General features: G+C 35.2%; 1 protein-coding gene across 2 annotated transcripts in view; it reads left to right on the top strand.

The window, feature by feature from the left end:
• The first annotated feature begins 694 nt into the window (after nt 1–694).
• Nucleotides 695–20,172, top strand: part of LOC117400758 (doublecortin domain-containing protein 2-like) — a 55,113-nt gene continuing 35,635 nt past the window's right edge. For both annotated transcript variants that reach the window (XM_059022299.1, XM_034001084.3), the window contains exons 1-6: nt 695–1,531; nt 1,869–1,923; nt 14,655–14,731; nt 14,863–14,997; nt 18,061–18,210; nt 18,809–18,863. In XM_059022299.1, coding sequence (XP_058878282.1) covers nt 1,245–1,531; nt 1,869–1,923; nt 14,655–14,731; nt 14,863–14,997; nt 18,061–18,210; nt 18,809–18,863 — 759 coding nt within the window. In that variant the 5' untranslated portion in view covers nt 695–1,244. The remainder of the gene's footprint in view (nt 1,532–1,868; nt 1,924–14,654; nt 14,732–14,862; nt 14,998–18,060; nt 18,211–18,808; nt 18,864–20,172) is intronic.

The following is a 20,172-nucleotide window of genomic DNA, read 5'->3' as shown; positions in this document are numbered from 1 at the left end:
CGATACCGCTGTACAAAAGAGCCGACTCCTTTGTAGGCTACACTATATTATGTCTCAATTCTAAAATTTTAGGTGATGCAACAATTCGCCATAGCTGCTGTTGGCCAGTTGTTTGACTGTATTGCACACGTTCTGTCACACAACACTGGTAATTGTATGATCAGGGAAGACAACAGCTGCAGATGATAATGCTATTCAAAAGGTGTAAATCAATCATTAACCCGAAACACTAAATCAGGGAAAACGCATTTACAGGGAGTGTTAGGTATATACAGTGTGCTGTTCACTGAAGATTATTGATAACCCCCTTAGGAACACACTGACCTAAAATTCACTCAGCCTTAACAGAAAAACGAATAAAAATACACTTTTGTGACTGTGAAATATACTTTAAATATTTTTTAGTAACAAACTAAAATCTTGCAGAATTTTAATGTAAACACGCTTTTAAACAGTTTCTCCAGAACAATAACGCAATTGCATTGACTTGTTCTTAACGAAAAGTGGCAATGAATTTAACGCCGTCCTTTCCAAGTCATACAAACAATACAAAGATAACGTACATTTTTTTTATAGAGCCCTATTATATAGCCCCGTGGGCACTGTTATTCCATAACATGCTCCGCAGCAGCCCCAAGCCTGCTCTGTTTCTATAGAAACGGTTCAAAATAACACAAAAGTTTCCCAGGGTACCTTAGGTCTAGTAGCGACCTGAACAGAAGGAACCGAGTCCATTCAGTGTCAGATGCAGCAGCACTTGTTGTGGGGCTTTTTCTTTTAATTCCGAGGTCGATTTTTTGTATTAAAAAACAAACAAACAAAAAAATACAGGTTCACTTTTTTTTTTTTTATTGTGTTGTAAACATAATGTCCACTGGAATAATTTTTGAATGTGTTTTGCTGCGCGCTCATCGTCTGGATGTTTTAAATACATAGATATACTTTTGTCAAATATATTTTTAAATTACATTTTTATATACATACCAATAATTGCGTATATGTTATTATCCTTGACACTTTGTCTGAATATGCTTTAATTAAATATACACCCTTTTGTTCAATCATAAGAATAAGAAATAACAATATATATATATATATTTTTTTTAATTGATAGTGGTGTAAGAACCGCCCTGAACTCAAGAGTTTGCTTTTAGAATTCAACACGAGTACACTTGGCTACCTTTGGAAATCTACAACGTAATTTGCATATTTTTTGAAGATAGCATTACTGCTTTTTTTGCAAAATGAGCGGGGACAGATCAAACTTCCTCTCCCAACCTGTTGTAAAGAATGTGCTGGTGTATCGGAACGGTGACCAGTTTTTCGAAGGCCGACGACTGGTGGTAAATGAGAAAAGGGTGTCCAGTTTTGAATCTTTCCTGAAAGAAGCGACTGGTGGGGTTCAGGCGCCCTTCGGGGCTGTGAGAAACATCTACACACCAAGAGCCGGGCACCGTGTGGGCGCGCTGGACGATCTGCAGAACGGAGAACAGTATGTCGCGGCGGGCAGAGAGAAATTTAAAAAAATTGAGTAAGTACTGCTACTACATGTAAAACAGTTATTTGTTTGGATTTTTATTTTAGTGTGAGTGTATTTGTATTAATGTACAGTAGTAAATACTCCAAAGTGAACACTATTTACTTAAGGTTGTTTAGACAAGAAATGCATCAGTTAAGCACAATATGAAACATTTAGCCATGATAATAATACTAATACCAATAACATTATTAGGGACAGCGGAGAGACTGGCAAGCTAAAAATGAATTGCTTTATTATCATACAGATGCTGTGTCAAAATGTTTTTATGTATGTTAGTTGCTTGAATTATATGAGCAATAATACCGTTTTCATATTCAAATTTTCCTAGTTACCTGCAGATAGGAACAAAGAAGAAAAAACCCGCTCAGAATAACACTTTGCAGGTAAAGTTTTATCACCCATTTCATTTTTCATTTCAGCTTTTAGGTCTACTTAACACAAACTTTTACTGGTTATTGCAATGACATTACATTTCTGAGATGTACCTTAGCTTATGAAAAGCTAGAAGAATCACACTGTAAAACAAGTGTTTAATTATTAAACATACATCTTATGCAACAGATCATTAACACATTTTAGTATGTAGATACTTTCACAGTAATAAGTTTGTGTTTTTGTATGTATAAAGAACAGTAAAAAATAAATGAAATAATCTTACTTAAGACTTAAGTTTAATTTTGTAATATTTTGTTTTTTCAGTGCAGGGGCATGTATTAGACACAATGTACAATTTATTTCAGAGAAAGAATCTACTAATTTATGTTGCAACAAACAGTGGTGAGCACCCTGAGCTAATCTATAGGAGGCCCTCAGACACAATTACCAATGCTTTATTGAGCCATTCAAAATCTACAATATATGATATGTAAACAAGATTGAAAACAATCAGGAATACACAGATGGTAGTTACAATAAAGTAATATAACACCAATTTAAAAGTGATCGAAATTCTCTTCCATCGCTACATACTTTTTAGAGCGACTATCATGTCCCTATAAGTTACAACAATACCTGTAAGATGTATTGAACTATGCTGTGCTGTTTCCTGTCTTCCTGGATAACGTAAAATAACTTTCAGTACTTTTTTGGCATGGAGAACTGCAATTACGATCTATCCCCGAAGCTTGGTGGTCTGTTGAATCTTTTTGGCTGCAGCCCTGAAATTAGCATCATCATTCTTCACGGCATGTTGCACCACCATAAAAGTCTCTAACTCAAGTTCCCCCAAGTTTTGCAACCCCATGCTCAGGATGCTAGGATACAGTTGTTTTGTTTTTTGTATTTTCAGACACCATTAAAACATAATGTAATATTTTTTTGTAATTACTCAACGCAGGGGCATTCCCCCCTCCCTTTATACAACAGGTTCCAGGAGCTATCCTCCATTGTAAATAGAACTACTTTTTTCCTGTATCATTAATATTATACTTTGAACTGTGTTTTCATGTGATATTAATCTAAATGTAAGCCTAATAGTATTGTATGAATAAAAACAATGTCTAAACATATAAATACTTCAGATTCATATTTTATAAAATACACTAGAATCACCATTGACAGCAAGTCGCATGAAAAAAATACCGGTCTCTCAAAGAGCTGATGTAGATCAGCAGTCCCCAGACTGTGGGTCGCGGAAGAGGGCATAGTTGACATATGCAAATATATTTATTAAAGGATTGTAAAGGACAGTATTACTTTTTTTTAAAACGTTTTTTCTCCCAGTCACCAGATTTCTTTTTCCATTGGTTGTCATTTCGTGCCCTTTTCCCAACTTGTCATTCAAGCATTTTGTGTAGGCTAATTATTCATTCATTCATTCATTCATTCATTCATTCACGCATTCATTCATTCATTCACTCACTCATTTGATATTATGGTAACATCGCTGTAATAATAGAAAAAAAGACTTACAAACACTTTGACTAGCATATACGCTGGCATTATCATTTTATTTTGTTTTATTTTGCATATATTTATCTTTTATTCTCAATGCACCTCTTAATAAATAATTTGCAAATGTTTATAACAAACATGATTTTCATAACTTGTATACAGTAGTTACTACAGTAGTCATTTTAGAAAAAAAGCTTACCTGCATGTCATTCACCTCCAGTGATAAGGTGGCAGTATTCCAATGACAGGTTACTTCTATTGCAATGAAAAAGTCTTGATTCCTGCAGTTATTTGAAATTAAATCAGTGCTTTTTGTTTTTAAAGTAGTACTTGTATTTAAATAAAAGCACAAAGGAATCCCAACAAGGCGGCAGGTCAGTTGAGAGACGAGAAAAAGACGAAGTACAGAAAAAGAACGCTAAGCACAACAGTGTACAACACTGTTAAGTTTAAAGATGATACTTGGTCTTTAAGGTACTATTTTTAATCAGAAGGAAAGTAAGTATAGGATTAATAGTTTAGCCACTTATGGTTATGTATGTAAGTTAAGAAAATGAAAAAGGAAGATGTCCCTAGGTGGTATGTGGTGGTAGGTGTATAGACAGACACAGAGTCTCCAGTTAAGGTGCAAACAGTGTTTATATATATATATATATATATATATATATATATATATATATATATATATATATTGTGAGATAGCGGGTTGTGAGAGACAGCAGGGAGGGGGTTAAAACCTCCCTGCGAGAGAAACATGTGCGGGATGCACCTTTTTGTTTGATTGTTTCTGCTTTTTCAGTTAATCAGTTTTGTTAATTGTCTTATTGTTTAGGTTAACTGTTTTATTATTTAATTATCCCCTGCACCTGGGCAGTAATTGAGAATTGGGACCAGGTGCAGGGTATTTAAGAGGAGCAGTTAGACTGCTAGGGGCGGCTGAGTAGAAGGAGGCAGAAGGAAGGTGCGCTGCTTCCGAGCAGTCCTGAGAGTAAGTGCTTTGTTAAGCGTGTTAGTGTTGGTTCTGTGTGTCAGGTAAACGGCTTAGCCGTCCTGCAAGTTAGTCAGGGAAATACCTGTTGAGTAAGCGCTCCAAACGGAGTTAGGTGTTTGTTTGTATTTTGTTTTATTTTTGTGTTTATTAAAATAATAGCGCGACAGCGCTGAAAACTCCATTTCTGGTGTGCTGGGTCGTAATTTTAAAGGGGCACGAACCCGAGTGAGTGCAGCTGGTTTACAATATATATTATGCCAACCAACAACTCACACACACCAAATACAAATACTGTGAAAAAAAAACCTCAGTCCCAAAACACAATTAAAACACAAATTATAATCCATCTGGAAGGACGCGTCCGCTCCTCGCTGCAGTCTGCTCTGCTGTCAGCAATGGCCTCTCTTGCCTCCACCGTCTCACTACTCATGTCTGTAGTTCAGAGGGAAAAACAAAGCGTTAGCTTGACTGCCGTTTTGTCTTGGTCAGCATTCTTCCCCACCGCATCTCCCCAGGCACCATCAGAACTCTGATCAACGCCGTACCCTTTTATGCACCGAAGCAAGCATAATGTAATTATTTTAATTGAAGATCTTTTAAGTGCTTGCAAGTTATTTAGTTCTCATTTTGTTACTTGTTGAATGTTCTCCTTCCAAAGAAATGTGTTAATTAAAGACTGGAGTAAATGTTTTGGAAAATATTCTCAATAGATACTGGTATTTAAGTAATTATCAAAGTGTGCATTGAATGCATGAGTAGATAATGTACTCTGATTGAAAATGCACAAAGGCATTCATATTGAAATAATACTACAAGGGAGATGGCTATCTCAGAGTACACTTGATGCATCCTCTAGTTAAAGGAAATATGCAACAAGTGTTTCCAGGATACATCATACTTTGAACATTTTAGGATGGATGTCTTTTTGTTGTCACGTGTAAGTTTCCAGGACAGAAAAGAAGACGCTGTTTGCTGTTTTAAATTTTGTATCTGAAATTAGGTTAATATCGTCCAGCTGTGGGAGAATTTAAAAAACGATTCAGGACAGCTTGCAAGCTTGTGTAGCTGCTAACTAAATATTGTGTGCCAGCTGATGTTCTCACTTCAGCAAAGAAACTTCTTAAAACTGTGTTTATTTCAGTCTTAGATACAGTTTTCCAGTCCACCTTATTTTTTGTTTGTGCTGACCAATCATTAAAAACTGACGATTAAGGCTTTACCGTGTCGCAGTTGACCGCAAACGGAGTTATGCATTATTATTATTATTATTATTATTATTATTATTATTATTATTATTATTATTATTTGTTTATTTAGGAGACGCCTTTATCCAAGGCGACTTACAGAGACTAGGGTGTGTGAACTATGCATCAGCTGCAGAGTCACTTAAAATCACGTCTCACCCGAAAGACGGAGAACAAGGAGGTTAAGTGACTTGCTCAGGATTGCACAATAAATCAGTGGCTGAGGTGGGATTTGAACTGGGGACCTCCTGGTCCCGAGCTGAAGACGAGGACGCAAACAAAGTCTGTTTTCATACTGTATTTTAGACCGTTCCAGGCAATTCCCTGTCTTGTATACTGTTTGTTTTAAATAGCTTCTTGGTTTCATGACATGTTTTGCACTTGTGGATTGTAACTCACTCTCATTAGCATCAGTTTACTGTTGGGACTTTCAGCTTATGGTTATAAACAAAAAATAAGCATCCTCTTCTCAGGGTTTCTTGTTTAATAAATGCATTATTATGCAAGTCTAAATAAAAAGTAATCCTTATTTAAAATAAGTGTTGAAGGAGTTGCCAATGCTAGTTTGAAGTGTCTGATATATACCGGTACTGTAGCCGACCTTCACAATTGCTGGAATTGAGGCTTGTAATAATTAATCCCGATGACCTGAGATAGCAAACATGTTAAATATAGGTAGATTTGTTAATTTGTTGCTAAGAAAGCAGTAAACGCAAAATGATTTAGGGGAATTCAATAGAAAAAGCGTCAGCATTATTTCATTGTTTTTTTAGGGCAAACAAACAAATATTATTTTAATCAAAGCTGGCCAAGTTTGATTGATTTGCCTATTCAACAGACTCCATAAACAGAGTAAGAAAACATCAACACAAGATCAACAAAACGTACAGCCATTTGAATATAAAGCTGTGTTTGTAATTTAGATTCTCAATCAAATTACAATTATTCTAAAATGATGTTTAGTAAAAAGTAATCAGATTGCATTGTAAATTGTATGTATCAGGTTAACAATAATACAGTATGTATGAAAAGGATTTCAACATGATCTGATTTCAAATGACTTGATTGAGTCTAGGATTCAATGTGTAAGATACCAAGTCATTTGTTCTGATAAAGCCCATTCAAAGTCATAAAATACACTGACAAAGACTAAGTGAAATATTGGTCTAATATTTTATGTTTATTTTTTATTAGTTCTACTGCACAAGTGACAAAAAAATGCTGTCAATATTAGCTGCATTAGATACATACACTGCTTGGCCTCACTATTAGTACCATTACCTAGTATTGTGTTTGGCTCACAGGTTTCCCCTCATCACAACCTTAACCCTTTGCAGACATCAAATATACCCTATTTTTTAATCTTTTTAAGTACCTAAGCTTTGCTAAGCTGAAGTTGTGGCAGTAGGCTACCGCTACTACTAACTCCATTGAATTTATTTGTTGAACTATGTACTATTACTATGTGTTTTATGTTTTAATGCAACCATAAGTATTAATAGCTTGACTGCAATATGAATTTTAAGTTAAAACAAAATTATGTCTGGTAAAAGATATATGGTTCATAACTCCCAAATCTCAATTCTATATTCTTAAGGACCTCAGGCTAAGGCTTGATTGTGCTACACTGAGAGTTCAGCTTGCTGCTGAGATTTCAGTGATTTTGTCAGAGACAGTATTTGTTATTTATATTTACAGTATAAACATATTAGCCTGTTTTCAGATTATTCAGAGAAGTCTGTTGTAAAATTCCTGAGAATTAACTTTTTGCGGGGAAGCACTGATGTATGTCGGTTTGTGCCCTTTCCCTGATAGGCATTTATTTTCATTGGCCCTTGGGTTATAAGTTTATTATTTATTACTGGTAACACATGATTTGCAAAGGGATTACAGGAGATAAGCATTCATATATCTGTACCCGATCTGTATCATACGTGCATTTCCAAAATCTAGTAAAGTATAGTATGATGATGGTATGATATCAACATTCTAGAAAAAGAACGTTCCATTCTGAATGCCAAAAGTCATTGTAAACATAGCTTCTCAATGAAAGTGAAACAATGCTGTGCAATGCTATACTACATTGATGCCACACAGTATGTAACAGTACACATCAGTAATAAAATGAACTTTAAAATACAAAATAATTATATTATCACAGTTAAAAAAACAAAACAAAAAAACACAAGTTATTGTAAAGTATGTCCAATTGACAAATGCCACAGTCACAAAGTGGTACATTCAGTGTTTCACCTCAGGTTTCAGACTAGCAGAGTGTGATAATTGCTGATTGTTAGTATCTATCGGAAGAACACCAAGGGGTTTTTTCCAGCCTGATTTCATGCATGGCAGGTGTTCAGTAGCTTTTCTACAACAATGGAAATCAGTCTGAATGTCAGAGGTATCGCTGTCCTTCCTTTCAAGCTACCACCACAAACCTGCCATCAACGGTAACTAATTGCATTAGTCTTCACCCCCTTTTTAACCTAGTATAGTGCCAGGTTTTTGTTTTAAAATGAAAATACATATTTGCAATGGCATGTGTTTCTTTCAAAACTGTATATTTGAGACCTATATAGAGATGGGAAGTGCATGCCAGATAGTTTATGGAAATATTTTCTTAGCCACAACCATTTTAAAGAGCAGTAGAAAGGGTTAGCAAATCAAGAGAAGCAGGCTTCCCCTTTAATATGGAATACTTCTTACTGCGCATGCGTTTTCTGTGATTTTTTTCCGATAACTATTAACAAAAAGGATAACTTTGTTCGTAATACAATTGACTAAGAAATATTTTTTTTAATAAATACATTGTTTTAACTTGTGTTAATTGTTAGTTCTCAACATTGTCTCCCTCACAAGCTGCATATTTATTGTATCTTCTCTGCCATAGCATTAGCTCTTTAAAAGACTTGCTTTGAAGATGTTTGTTTGGATTGCAAAAGCATATCTTTGCCTCATCTTCAAAATTGCTTAGGTGAAAATGATACTGAGGCCACTCCCCACATTTTTGGCTGACACTTGGCAGTACAGCAGTCGTAAAACCTTGGGGCAAAACATGGTAGCAAAATCACTTCACAGGACAAAGTCTGATTGCGTCCACTTAACGACTGGGGCCATGGTGTATTACAGCCTTGTATACAGCAGGATGTATTTCATTTCTTTTATTAAGAGTTGTAGACACTTTGATAGATCTCTTTCTCTGGTTTCTCACAGTAATATTATATTTGTATACTGCTGAATTGTTTTATTTGCTTGAATTTCAATACATTTTTCTTCCACCTCATAAATTAAAATAGCTTGAAATCAAGATGTCATTTTGTTCTTCTAATTTTGTTGGTTGGTTTGTATTGCTGTTATGAGGCGAAGTCGGTGAAATGTTTCAGTTTACTAACTACAGGTGGCACACACCATGTTATTATCTTAAATGGATTATGCAACAACTGTAAATAATAAGGCTCCTTTAAAAAATGAAATACCAGATGACCTAAAACAACTTTAAAAAGGTAGAAATAGCTGCAAATCCTGTATTAAACAGAATTTGTGAAAAGATCCTCTGTCAACTGATGAAGCCCTGTGTAAATACATTTCCATTGATACATCATCTGTAAATAAAGATTGTCCGTCTATAAAGACCACCCTTACAGTCCCTAGAGCACGCTTTATAAAAGCTAGGTTCATCTGGCACAGCCCTGCTATTGTTGATCTGTTAAGCACATTTCCTTTGGCACTATATGCCGAGTTAATTAATTTACTAACAGTGTTCGGTTGAAATACAAGTCCTTCCTCCTTTCTGGTGTTCTGTCTTGGAAGGATCACTTTGTTAATGGCCAGCTGTGTTCTATAAATTATTCATGTTGATAATATGCATCCTTGAACACAAATGTTAACGCTATTGCCAATAGCATCAGTATTATATTGTACATTTTTCCATGACAGTAGGCAAAAGATCCTCTCATTCTAAATGACACTCTAGGTGGACACTGTGTTCTGTATTTTTGCATGACACAAAAGGTCAGTGTTGTCTTTTACATTACAAGTTTCAGGTGCATGGTTCCATTTTGATAGTATTGTTATTTCAACTTGATGAGACATACAATTAAAACTATTACACCTTTTATTGACTGTATAACATACACAAACATACTGTACACTTTTTACTAAATCTTTTTAGTGTGTACAAGCTGAACAATACAATTGTATATGTTACAAAACACAAAAGGTGAATTCAAAAGTTGCAACCTGTTTTGTAACATCACTGGCGTTTTTTTCTTTAAACAAAAAATGGATGCAAATTGTACCTTTGAGTAAACAGCTTTGATAAATAGGGGCTCTGGTGTCAAATGCATGGCAGAGACAAAGGTTTGTGTCTCCAGGCTGTTCCAGTATAGCTAAAGTAAGCAAATACAATGAGTTTCTGTAATTTGAGAGTTTTTCAAGTGAGAGACCATTGGTAACAGCCTTGATATTTAACATGTTTACTAGGGGTGTGCTGATACTCCTACTTAATTGCTTAATTGAAATATTTATCGGCAGGTACGAAATAAATCCATTCAGGTGTCCTTCCCTCACCTTTACAATTTAGTACTAATAAATGGCAATTAACTTCCGCATTGAGGGTTTTAAAAGCCGATTGGAATACTGTTTAATTTTAAAACTGTAAATGCATACAAGTGGTTGGGAGTGATATTGATTTTGTAGCCAACTGATGATTCAGGAAGTATGAAAATATCAGTCATGTATAATAACTTACTTTCAAATGAAAATACAGTTTAACTGATTAAATGGTCATCTTTTTTTTAATAAAGTTTTAACTAACCTTTGCTTTGGGGCTATGCATTGCATAAAGTTAATGCACATAGAAAGTAATGTGTTTCTTGAACATTTTAACACAGTGTTTAGAAACTGAGAAATGTAGGAGCTTAATCACTAAATCATGTATTTGAAGCTATTGTCAGGTCAAATATTGCACTATTGCACAAATATTTGATACAGCTTGATGAAAATTATTCACCATTATATCACACACACACACACACACACTGGGGGAGGGGGGTTGCTGTTATTTTTTGTGCAGGTGTAGTCTGTGCAGCTTATTTTTCGTGGCTTGGAGAAAAAAACAGCCATGGCCTTCTGATAATCCTATTCGGAAACTGGACATCAGTAAACCTCCAGGCTGTGTTTCAAACAAACCCTCACATCTTTGATATTTAACAAGTTTGATTTGCCTTACATTGACACTTCAACACACAAATCTTAATTCATGCAAGCGAACTGAAAATTGATCACTGGAGGAAGTGTCAAAATAAGTGAAAATACTCTCCCATACGGATTATTAACAGCATTATACTTCTTCATTGGTAATTTTACACTATTCACATTGTATAATCGTTAGTTACACAAAGCATTTCCTTTAGAGTTACAAATCAATCAACCTATTTACTTTTTAAAGGTTGTAAACATACCATGGTCAGTGTTGTACAGCCAGGGGCTGTACCTGGGGTCCTTTACTCATGCCAGAGCTCTACGTTTAGATTTTTAACTACTGGCCCCTTGGGCCACTGAGCTAGTGTTTGTACTGGCCCAGATGCGATTTTATCTGGCCCAAAATATTTATATATTTTTTCATGATGGTTTTTATTTTCAGTATGTTTCTAACTGTGTATGGTAACCAAAGAGAGCCCACGTCTCAAAAGAAAGTGGCTAAACGAAGCCTTTCAATATATATGTTACTTCAGCCATTTAACATGCACACATTTGTGTGCTTTTCGGAAAATGAAAATACTGTATTCAAGATTTGAAAATGTATGTGTACAAATGATAATCATTTTTTCACAAGCAAACCCGCAACCAAGCTGTTACCATATGGTCACAGCAACACTAAAACTGAATTATAATAATCCTAATTAGGGATGGGTCAGTGTAATCAAAATCACGATTACACGAAAAAAAAAGATTTGAATAGCATATTACATATTCAAGTACACACAAAATAAAATTAAAAAAAAACATATGCATTAGCTACTAGTAGAAGCAAATGCATCTTTATTAAATTTTTTTAATGCTGACGCTTAACACGTGTTATGTCAGTCTTAAACCAGTTGTTATGTGCATATTAAACTTAAGGACCCTAATTCATTATGCAATGCTTGTAATAGCAACATTCTACAGTAATCGTATTCTGTTTGAAAATGTTGCCAATTTTATTGCCTTGTTTTTAGCTAATGTTAAGATCCCTGCATGAGTTCCGCTGTAATGACTGTACACAGCAGTTTCTGCAGCTGTTGCTAGCCAGTCGTGAAACAGCTTCTGGGAGCATGTGGCACCGGTGAACTATGAATGTGTTAACTGAAATAAAATAATGTACATAGCATGTGCTAAAAGAAGGAAGCCAAACTTGGGTAACATAAAAATTAGAAATGTAATTTAACATTATGATGAATATAAAGACATACTAAGACTAAGACTTTCTGTGAATGGATGGAGTAACGTCAGCATTTGCACTGACCATTAAAAGTACAACCAGGTATCCTTGTTTTGAATTATTTACAGGTTATTGAATAAACAAAGTAACTTGACTAATTCATCTGCTGTCAGTTCTTGATGGCTAGTTGTAATTAGTAATGTTAAACTATTGTAATGTTGGAATGTATATTCTATTGTTTTGGCCAGGTTACAATATTTACACTATTAGGATTATTTTATAAATATTATTTGTTAGAATTAAACTGATGTAGAATATTTAGGTTGCTATATGATAGGTGTTATTTTATTCTGAATACACTACAGCAAAAATGATTATTTGGTGGTTTGCGCAATATTATGCTACTGTTGATTTAATTGGAAGAGATACGCTCTGTGACGTTGCTGCTCATTGAGTTCTGTATTTTAATTCAGTAAACAAAAGGAAAAACATGTGCCTAAGGAAATAGGGTATTGAACGAATAAATCTCGTCTTGGACATTGTTTGTACACTTTGTGAACCCGGCTAAACTTTACCGGCTTACAACTGTTATGATGTCTGCTTGTACACACGCATTTGCCTTTTATTCTTGGTAGCGTAAGGGACCAGAGTAATAGAATACACAAAAATGTTGCACCCTATGTATTCAAACAGGAAACTATTCAAAATTCCCACCCCTAATCTTAATAATAAACACTATTAAAACAATATTTATAGTACAAAATAATAACAATCCTTCTCAGAGCGTTGTCGCTTGTGTAGCCTCTCCCAAGTCAGCGCCAATCTTGCTGAGTGATACCAACGAGTCCTGGAAAGATTGTGAATGGCATTTTTGACCTGAACACATCGGATCCCAAATCAGAAAGTTAGACAATTCGATTGCGTATCTGGGTATCCATCGGGACATCTTACTGTGAGACTGGATATGATGTAAACGAAATGTTGAATTCACAACAAATAAAGCTGCTGCTTTATCTGCGAAAATTACTTTTTTTTCACTGTCATAATGAGGCCAGATGAAGCCTCCACTCCAAATGCTCGTCTTAATTTTTTGTCCATAATTACTTTCTTTATGATTTATTGATTTCAGCGATTTCCTTATCGCTTATTGGTTGTTTAGTTGTATCAAACCCGATTTGTAAAAGATTTGCCATGTTGCGGGAACGAGTACCACCAACATAGCACTTCGGTACGCAGTCTGAGTCTGACTGTACAACATTTGAAGTTTTTTTTTTTTATTTTTTTTTTTTTAATAATCAGCTACGCTAGCTGATAATAGGTACTCATTTATAGAGGTGACCAGTTGTGGGTTTCTTTTATTTTTACTTTTAAGAGTGTAATTACTGTTTCCAACTCTGAAAACAAGTTCTTAGGCTGCAGGCTTGAGTGATAACAAAATAAACCAGTGACAGACACATCTGTTAAGGTTGAGTATATGAAACAATGTAACATGAACTGACGTAGATAATTAAATGTAGTGTCAAGTTCTATCGGAGCCAACTCGGATCCTGTTAAATGTACAGTACCAGTGTACTGTAGCCGAGGCAAGATAAGCTGAGCTTCTTGCCAAGGGCTCAAACCCTCATGTTTTCCTAACTTAGTAAGGCACTGTCGGCGTATGCTAGCTTTGAGTCCAATTCAAAATGTGTTTAATCACCACTGCAGAGGACCGTTTCCTGGGCAATATGGCACAGATGTAAGGGTTGGTTGCCAAGGAAAATGTAATGAGCAATCTATTTACGAGTGTTGCTGTACTCCTTTGGCACCATCCCGCTGATTGTTTCAATTAGAGATGCTCTTGCACTATTGGCTGAGAAAATATAGGTGCCCTAACTGCAACCTCTGGGCACAATGCCTGCATAAATTCAAGCGTTCATAATGGTTGCTAGGATACAATAGCTGCCTTGAGAAAGTGGCACTCTGAAGTATCTATACAATAACAGGCTGGTTCATTAAAATATGTTAGGGCAATATACTCTGTGCCACTCCACTGTATTCTGGGTTTTGCACCAAATGCACTGTTTCGGAAAGGCATTCCATTCTACCCTACTGTTTCCCACTTGAATACCATATGATGTGATACAGTTATACTATTTTGGCCTTATCTGAGTCACATTAGATTAAAAGTTGGTAATTACAGAAAGTATAGTACAGTATGTATATGTTTTTAGTTTTACCCAGAAGAAAAGCTTCTTATGTTACTCTTTTATTTAAAATCAAATGCTAAGGATGTCCTTGAAAATGTCACCAAATTTATTCAATATCTTCAACATCAACATCTCATTTACAGTGGGATCCTGGCAACCCAACAGCCATCAGACAACTCTAACAAAAATAAGTCTCATCAATATACAAAGTTGTACAAAGCAGTTTCTAGCAAGCGCGTAGACCATAATACCAGTAATGACAGCAAACCATCTTGTTGAAATTGTTTTCTGTACCCTGAATATCACTATCTCAGTATCTATTAATATTGGTTACAGCTTAAGCTTTGACTTTACATTTGTCTCTTTTACATTTCCACAGATAAAGCCAGTGGCCCACAGTAGGATAGTTGTATCTGCAAGATTTCTGAGACCGATTCAAGAGCCATGTGCTATTTTGTAAGTTTAAATGTTACATATCAGTCTTTACTGAAGTATAAGTTTGATGAATAGAGAAAGTAAAAAGAAAAGATTAAAAAATGGTTGTTACTTTTCAGTTTATTTATTTATTTATTTATTTTTATTTACAGTGTGATTGCAAATGGAGACATCTTAAATCCAGCAGTCCGGCTATTAATACCAAGGAGAATTATTTCACAGTGGGAACTTGTCCTGGAAATGATTACTGAGAAAATGAGCCTCAGAATTCTAGGTGCTGTACGAAGGTAGGGATGGGCTTCCCCTTTCCAAATGTTGTTCAATTACGTTACTGGGCCATTACAGTGGCAGTTAATTGGTTTGGTACTAAGAGGCATTAAAACAGCTGCAGTGGGATTCGCTTATGTTAGAATAGTACCATAGTGGTATCATTTTTACATTTTAACATACCAGTGGTATCACAATGGCTGAAACAGTGGTACTAAGTCAGTATCAGTGCTGCTATATCAGTGGATTCTGGACCAACATTTATCCAAACGCATAGTGTTCTATGGCTGCTAATTATGTAAACTATTTCTTCGGGGCAATGTGGTGGAATTGTAATGTAATTATATTGGCGCTTATGCAGATGTTCTTCTCATTGCAAGTATGTGTGACAGTCTTCCCAAGCGCATTCTGTGTTAGTATTTTAAGGGTGAACCCTTATAAAAGTTTCAATAGTAAAAGCATAGCACATGTAACACAGATAGCGAAAGCACTCTAAAGCATAGGTAAGCATTGTAAAGCACAGAGAGATATGGTAAAGCAAATTAAAACACATGGCATGCCATGGTAAATGCATAGTATAACCATCATGGTAAAAGTATGGGAAAACTGCAAAATGAACATGCACATTTATTGTGCTAAATATTTATAAGAGAATAAAGAAATTATTTAAGGAACAAAGCTTTTGACATTTATATTAAGATAATAAAGGAAACAAAGATACAAGGAAGAACTTGTCATTCACTGTTATGGCAACAAGTAGTCATCATTGTATGCTGTGGAGAAATCTGTGCTAATTAGTTCACAAGCCATTCAGCTAGTTTGTCATAACAATAAAGGGTTAGGAAACTCATGTTTCTCCACATATATCTCTACTAAATTGACTCCGTTGTTAGTCAAGTTGCTCTCAGGGTTGTGGCAGCAATAATTGTGAGGTTTGAAAGTCAGTTAAACATGATGTCTTAAAGAGTAAGTAGCGGGAATACGAAAAATACAGCGTTACACATCCCCAGGTGTTGCTACAACTGTTTAAATATAGCGTTGCACGTCCCCACGTGCTGCTACAACTGTTTAAATATAGCGTTACACGTCCCAACGTGCTGCTACAACTGTTTAAATATAGCGTTACACGTCCCCACGTGCTGCTACAACTGTTTAAATATAGCGTTGCACGTCCCCACGTGCTGCTACAACTGTTTAAATATAGCGTTACACGTCCCCACGTGCTGCTACAACTGTTTAAATATAGCGTTGCACGTCCCCACGTGCTGCTACAACTGTTTAAATATAGCGTTGCACGTCCCCACGTGCTGCTACAACTGTTTAAATATAGCGTTACACGTCCCCACGTGCTGCTACAACTGTTTAAATATAGCGTTGCACGTCCCCACGTGCTGCTACAACTGTTTAAATATAGCGTTGCACGTCCCCACGTGCTGCTACAACTGTTTAAATATAGCGTTACACGTCCCCACGTGCTGCTACAACTGTTTAAATGGCGTACCTGTCATTTTTCTTTTAATTGTTAACATCCTGACAACTTTTTACGCTTATTATTATTTGTTTATTTAGCAGACACCTTTATCCAAGGTGACTTACAGAGACTAGGGTGTGTGAATTATGCATCGGCTGCAGAGTGACTTACCCGAAAGACAGAGCACAAAGAGGTTAAGTGACTTGCTCAGGGTCACACAATGAGTCAGTGGCTGAGGTGGGATTTGAACCGGGGACCTCCTGGTTACAAGCCCTTTTCTTTAACCACTGGACCACACAGCCTCCTGACTTCTAATTTTAAAGTCTGTTTCAAAGATCTTTTCAAAATGTCTGCTGTAGTGCACTGATAGTGTAAGGATTATTGCCCAAATTGTCAAACAGTCAACACAGTAACAATGATTCATGATGTGGTACGGAACAGAAAAGCCAGAGCACTTGTTATTTTTATTAAATCGCTTTTCCTGCAGGGATTTAGAGGACAGATCTTAAACCCCAGTGCATAGCGGCCATTTTGAAAACAGTTTTGAAACAGACTTTAAAGTGTAAAAAGTTGTTAGGATGTTAACAATGAAAAATAAATTACAGGTACATTTTTTAAAGTTGTACCAACACGTGGGGAGGTATAACGCTATATTTTCGGAACGTCGCTACTTACTCTTTGACACTACTAGTTGAAATAAGCTACATCAGCAATGTTTTCTTGAAATGGGAAGTGTATGTAATTACCAGACTTTCATGTAGTATGTATAATTTTATTGGACTGGACTGAAATATTTAATTGAACAAGGAGGAGGCTTTCGGGTGAGACATTGTTGTAAGTGACTCTGCAGCTGATGCATAGTTCACACACCCTAGTCTCTGTAAGTCGCCTTGGATAAAGGCGTCTGCTAAGTAAACAAATAATAACAAATAAAATAAATGTATAATAATATTTTTTTCTTAATTCAGTCATAAAGGTGTTGGCATAGAGATGTCCACAACATGCATCATTGGTAAAATCTTTGAGAACTCACTTATTCAAGTCACATATACATTATAAAAATACAGCAGGGCGCCTAAGATTTTTGTAAGCATATACACTTAACTGTTGGTTTAGCATACAAGTACTGTACAAGCATTTAAAAACAGCAATAATTTAGCGCCCCCTTGTGTCAACAACATTGTATGTAATCCGGCAACATTTTTTGCTTCACTTTGTAAAAAATCTGTACTAAAGCCTGATATCTGTCACTATAAAATAAAGACCTCATGTAACCCACCAAATGGAGTGATTGTGTTATAAAGTGTGAATTTATATGTGTGGAAGAACATGACGCTATCAGTAGGGTTTATGGCCTCCATTGGCAGCCAGGAGGGCCCTGACTAAAAGATCATTGCTCAATACCTGCATCTGTAACATGTCTTGTATCACCTGTATCACCACTTGTATTTCTAATTCCAACAAGACTGCTACCATAAATATACATTACTTTATTACACACACAACATAAACTTGTAAATGTGTATTACAAACAAACAGTACAATAGTATTGCTATCTTTACTTCTGTCCAGATGTTACGTCACCAAAATATGCCTTTGTTTTGATTGACAGCCTTTGCACTTTGGATGGAAACTTTGTCCGTGATGGAAAACAACTGGAAAATGGACAGTTTTATGTGGCAGTTGGGCGAGAAAAGTTTAAAAAGCTTCCTTATGGTGACCTCATTTTTACAAAACCAGCACCAATAAGAAGATACAATGGGTAAGACATAATTATTATTATTTATTTATTATTATTTTTTTTTTAAAGGAACAGTTTTGAACAATAATTAATGCTTTTTGGGTGAAACGCATTGTAAACCTGTATGTGAGCTCCTGTTTCTGCTACTAGTGGCCAGATTAGATTGAATGTGTGTTGAACTAAGGGAATACATTTAAATTAAAAAATTGTAACTTTTTTGTATTTTACCAGAAACATATTGGTATTTTCAACCTGGGGTTGTAAGGTAATAAACTGTATGGTGCTCTAAACTTTAAAATGTTTTAATTTGACCGCAGCAATGCCACTGTGTAATACAGGCATTACACAAATATGTTGTTGGAATCATTAAAAACTAAATTATAAAATGACTCAAACCAGACTTTAAAAAAGTCAACCAATGCTACTTATTTGGGAAATTGTGCCTCTGTTGAAAATAAAAAAAAAATAATACTGAAGCTCCATGTAAACCTTACCCCCCAAAAAGACCAGTGTACCTGAGGTTTTTCTTTCTTTATGCTAAATATAAATTATGTTAGATAAGGTTTATATAACATATTCAAACCTAAGTATAATCAAACATGTTATTCTTAATTCCTAGGTCCAAGACAGCTTCCCTACCTCCTATTTTTAGGTTTAGAAAGCATAAGGAGAGTGTAAGTATTTACTTCTATTTTTCTTATTGAAAATTTCAAAATTTAATTTACATTGATTTGGTCACTAGATTTTTTAAAATCATATTTTAAAAGACTGAAAAAGAAAATAACCTGTACATACTATAGATATATTTTTTCATTTGGTTAAAAAAAAAATAATAATAAAAGAAACCCACAATGAGCCATATCCGACCATTAGCCCAAGTAAAGTTGGAAGCAATTTAGCATTACATTCAACAAAAAATCAGCATTTTTTTAATTTTTTTTTTATGTAGTGGTTTTTGAGTCAGTTGGATTTGCAATAAAATATTAATACTACTATTACTTTTTGGCAAAAAAATGAATAAATCCAGTCTAGGAATATCACTCTCTTCAAAGTAAATATCACGACCATATCAGTAATGCAAAGTAAAAATCACTACTACAGTAATCATAAAAATAATAAATATATACAGTATGTACATAAATACATATCAAGTGTAGCGCAGAGAAAATAAATTGTCACTGGACACTGAGTAATTTTAGCTGTAATATAAAAATAATTTCTTCAGCCTACATATATAGATATAACAACAAATGCAAATATAAGTTCAGAGCAAAACAAAAAATAATGTGTGCAACACTATACAAAAGGCTCAATTCGCTTTAGGCCTGATGGCATTGCTAATGTTGCTGTAATACAGCTGAAGATAGAGCTGATTGTAGTAAAGAGTTTTAGAGGCAAGCATACACATTTTGCATATCAGTTCAGATCATATCGGGTTTTTATCTGTCAAAATCAGTGATCTGTGCCAGCATTCATGGGCAACTGAACTATTTGATATTGCACGTCGTTGACATAAGTCTTACCTTACGCTTCTGGATCAGTGAGACTGCCACTATATCAATTGATACGAAAATGTAAAGTGACAGTCTCTTAAATTCACAGAAAGATTCATTTAACCGCAGACAAAAGGGAGTATTACGACTTGACACAAATACCTTCAAGGTATCTTATCACATTGTGAGCTTTCAGATGAAAAAATAAACCCAATAATTGGCCTGTTTGCTGTTTTCCACAAATGACATATATATATATTTTTTTTATTGTCAGATTGTGTTATTACCATTGTAAATTTTTACATTTTTGGTTTAAAAAAAAAAAAAAGAAAAACATACAGGGGTATCACATTGGATCACTGAGCAATTACTGAAGATCTTGCCTGAATTACAGTATAGCTGTTCAACTAGCCTATGGACTAGTAACTACTGTAACAGCATAATCACAAAGAATTTATCTAGCTACCTCAAGTTCTCCAAACCAGCACTT

Source organism: Acipenser ruthenus, chromosome 4 (assembly GCF_902713425.1).
Source record: "Acipenser ruthenus chromosome 4, fAciRut3.2 maternal haplotype, whole genome shotgun sequence".
In the NCBI taxonomy this organism is placed as follows: Eukaryota; Metazoa; Chordata; class Actinopteri; order Acipenseriformes; family Acipenseridae; genus Acipenser; species Acipenser ruthenus.
This window is presented reverse-complemented; position numbering and strand designations above follow the sequence as displayed.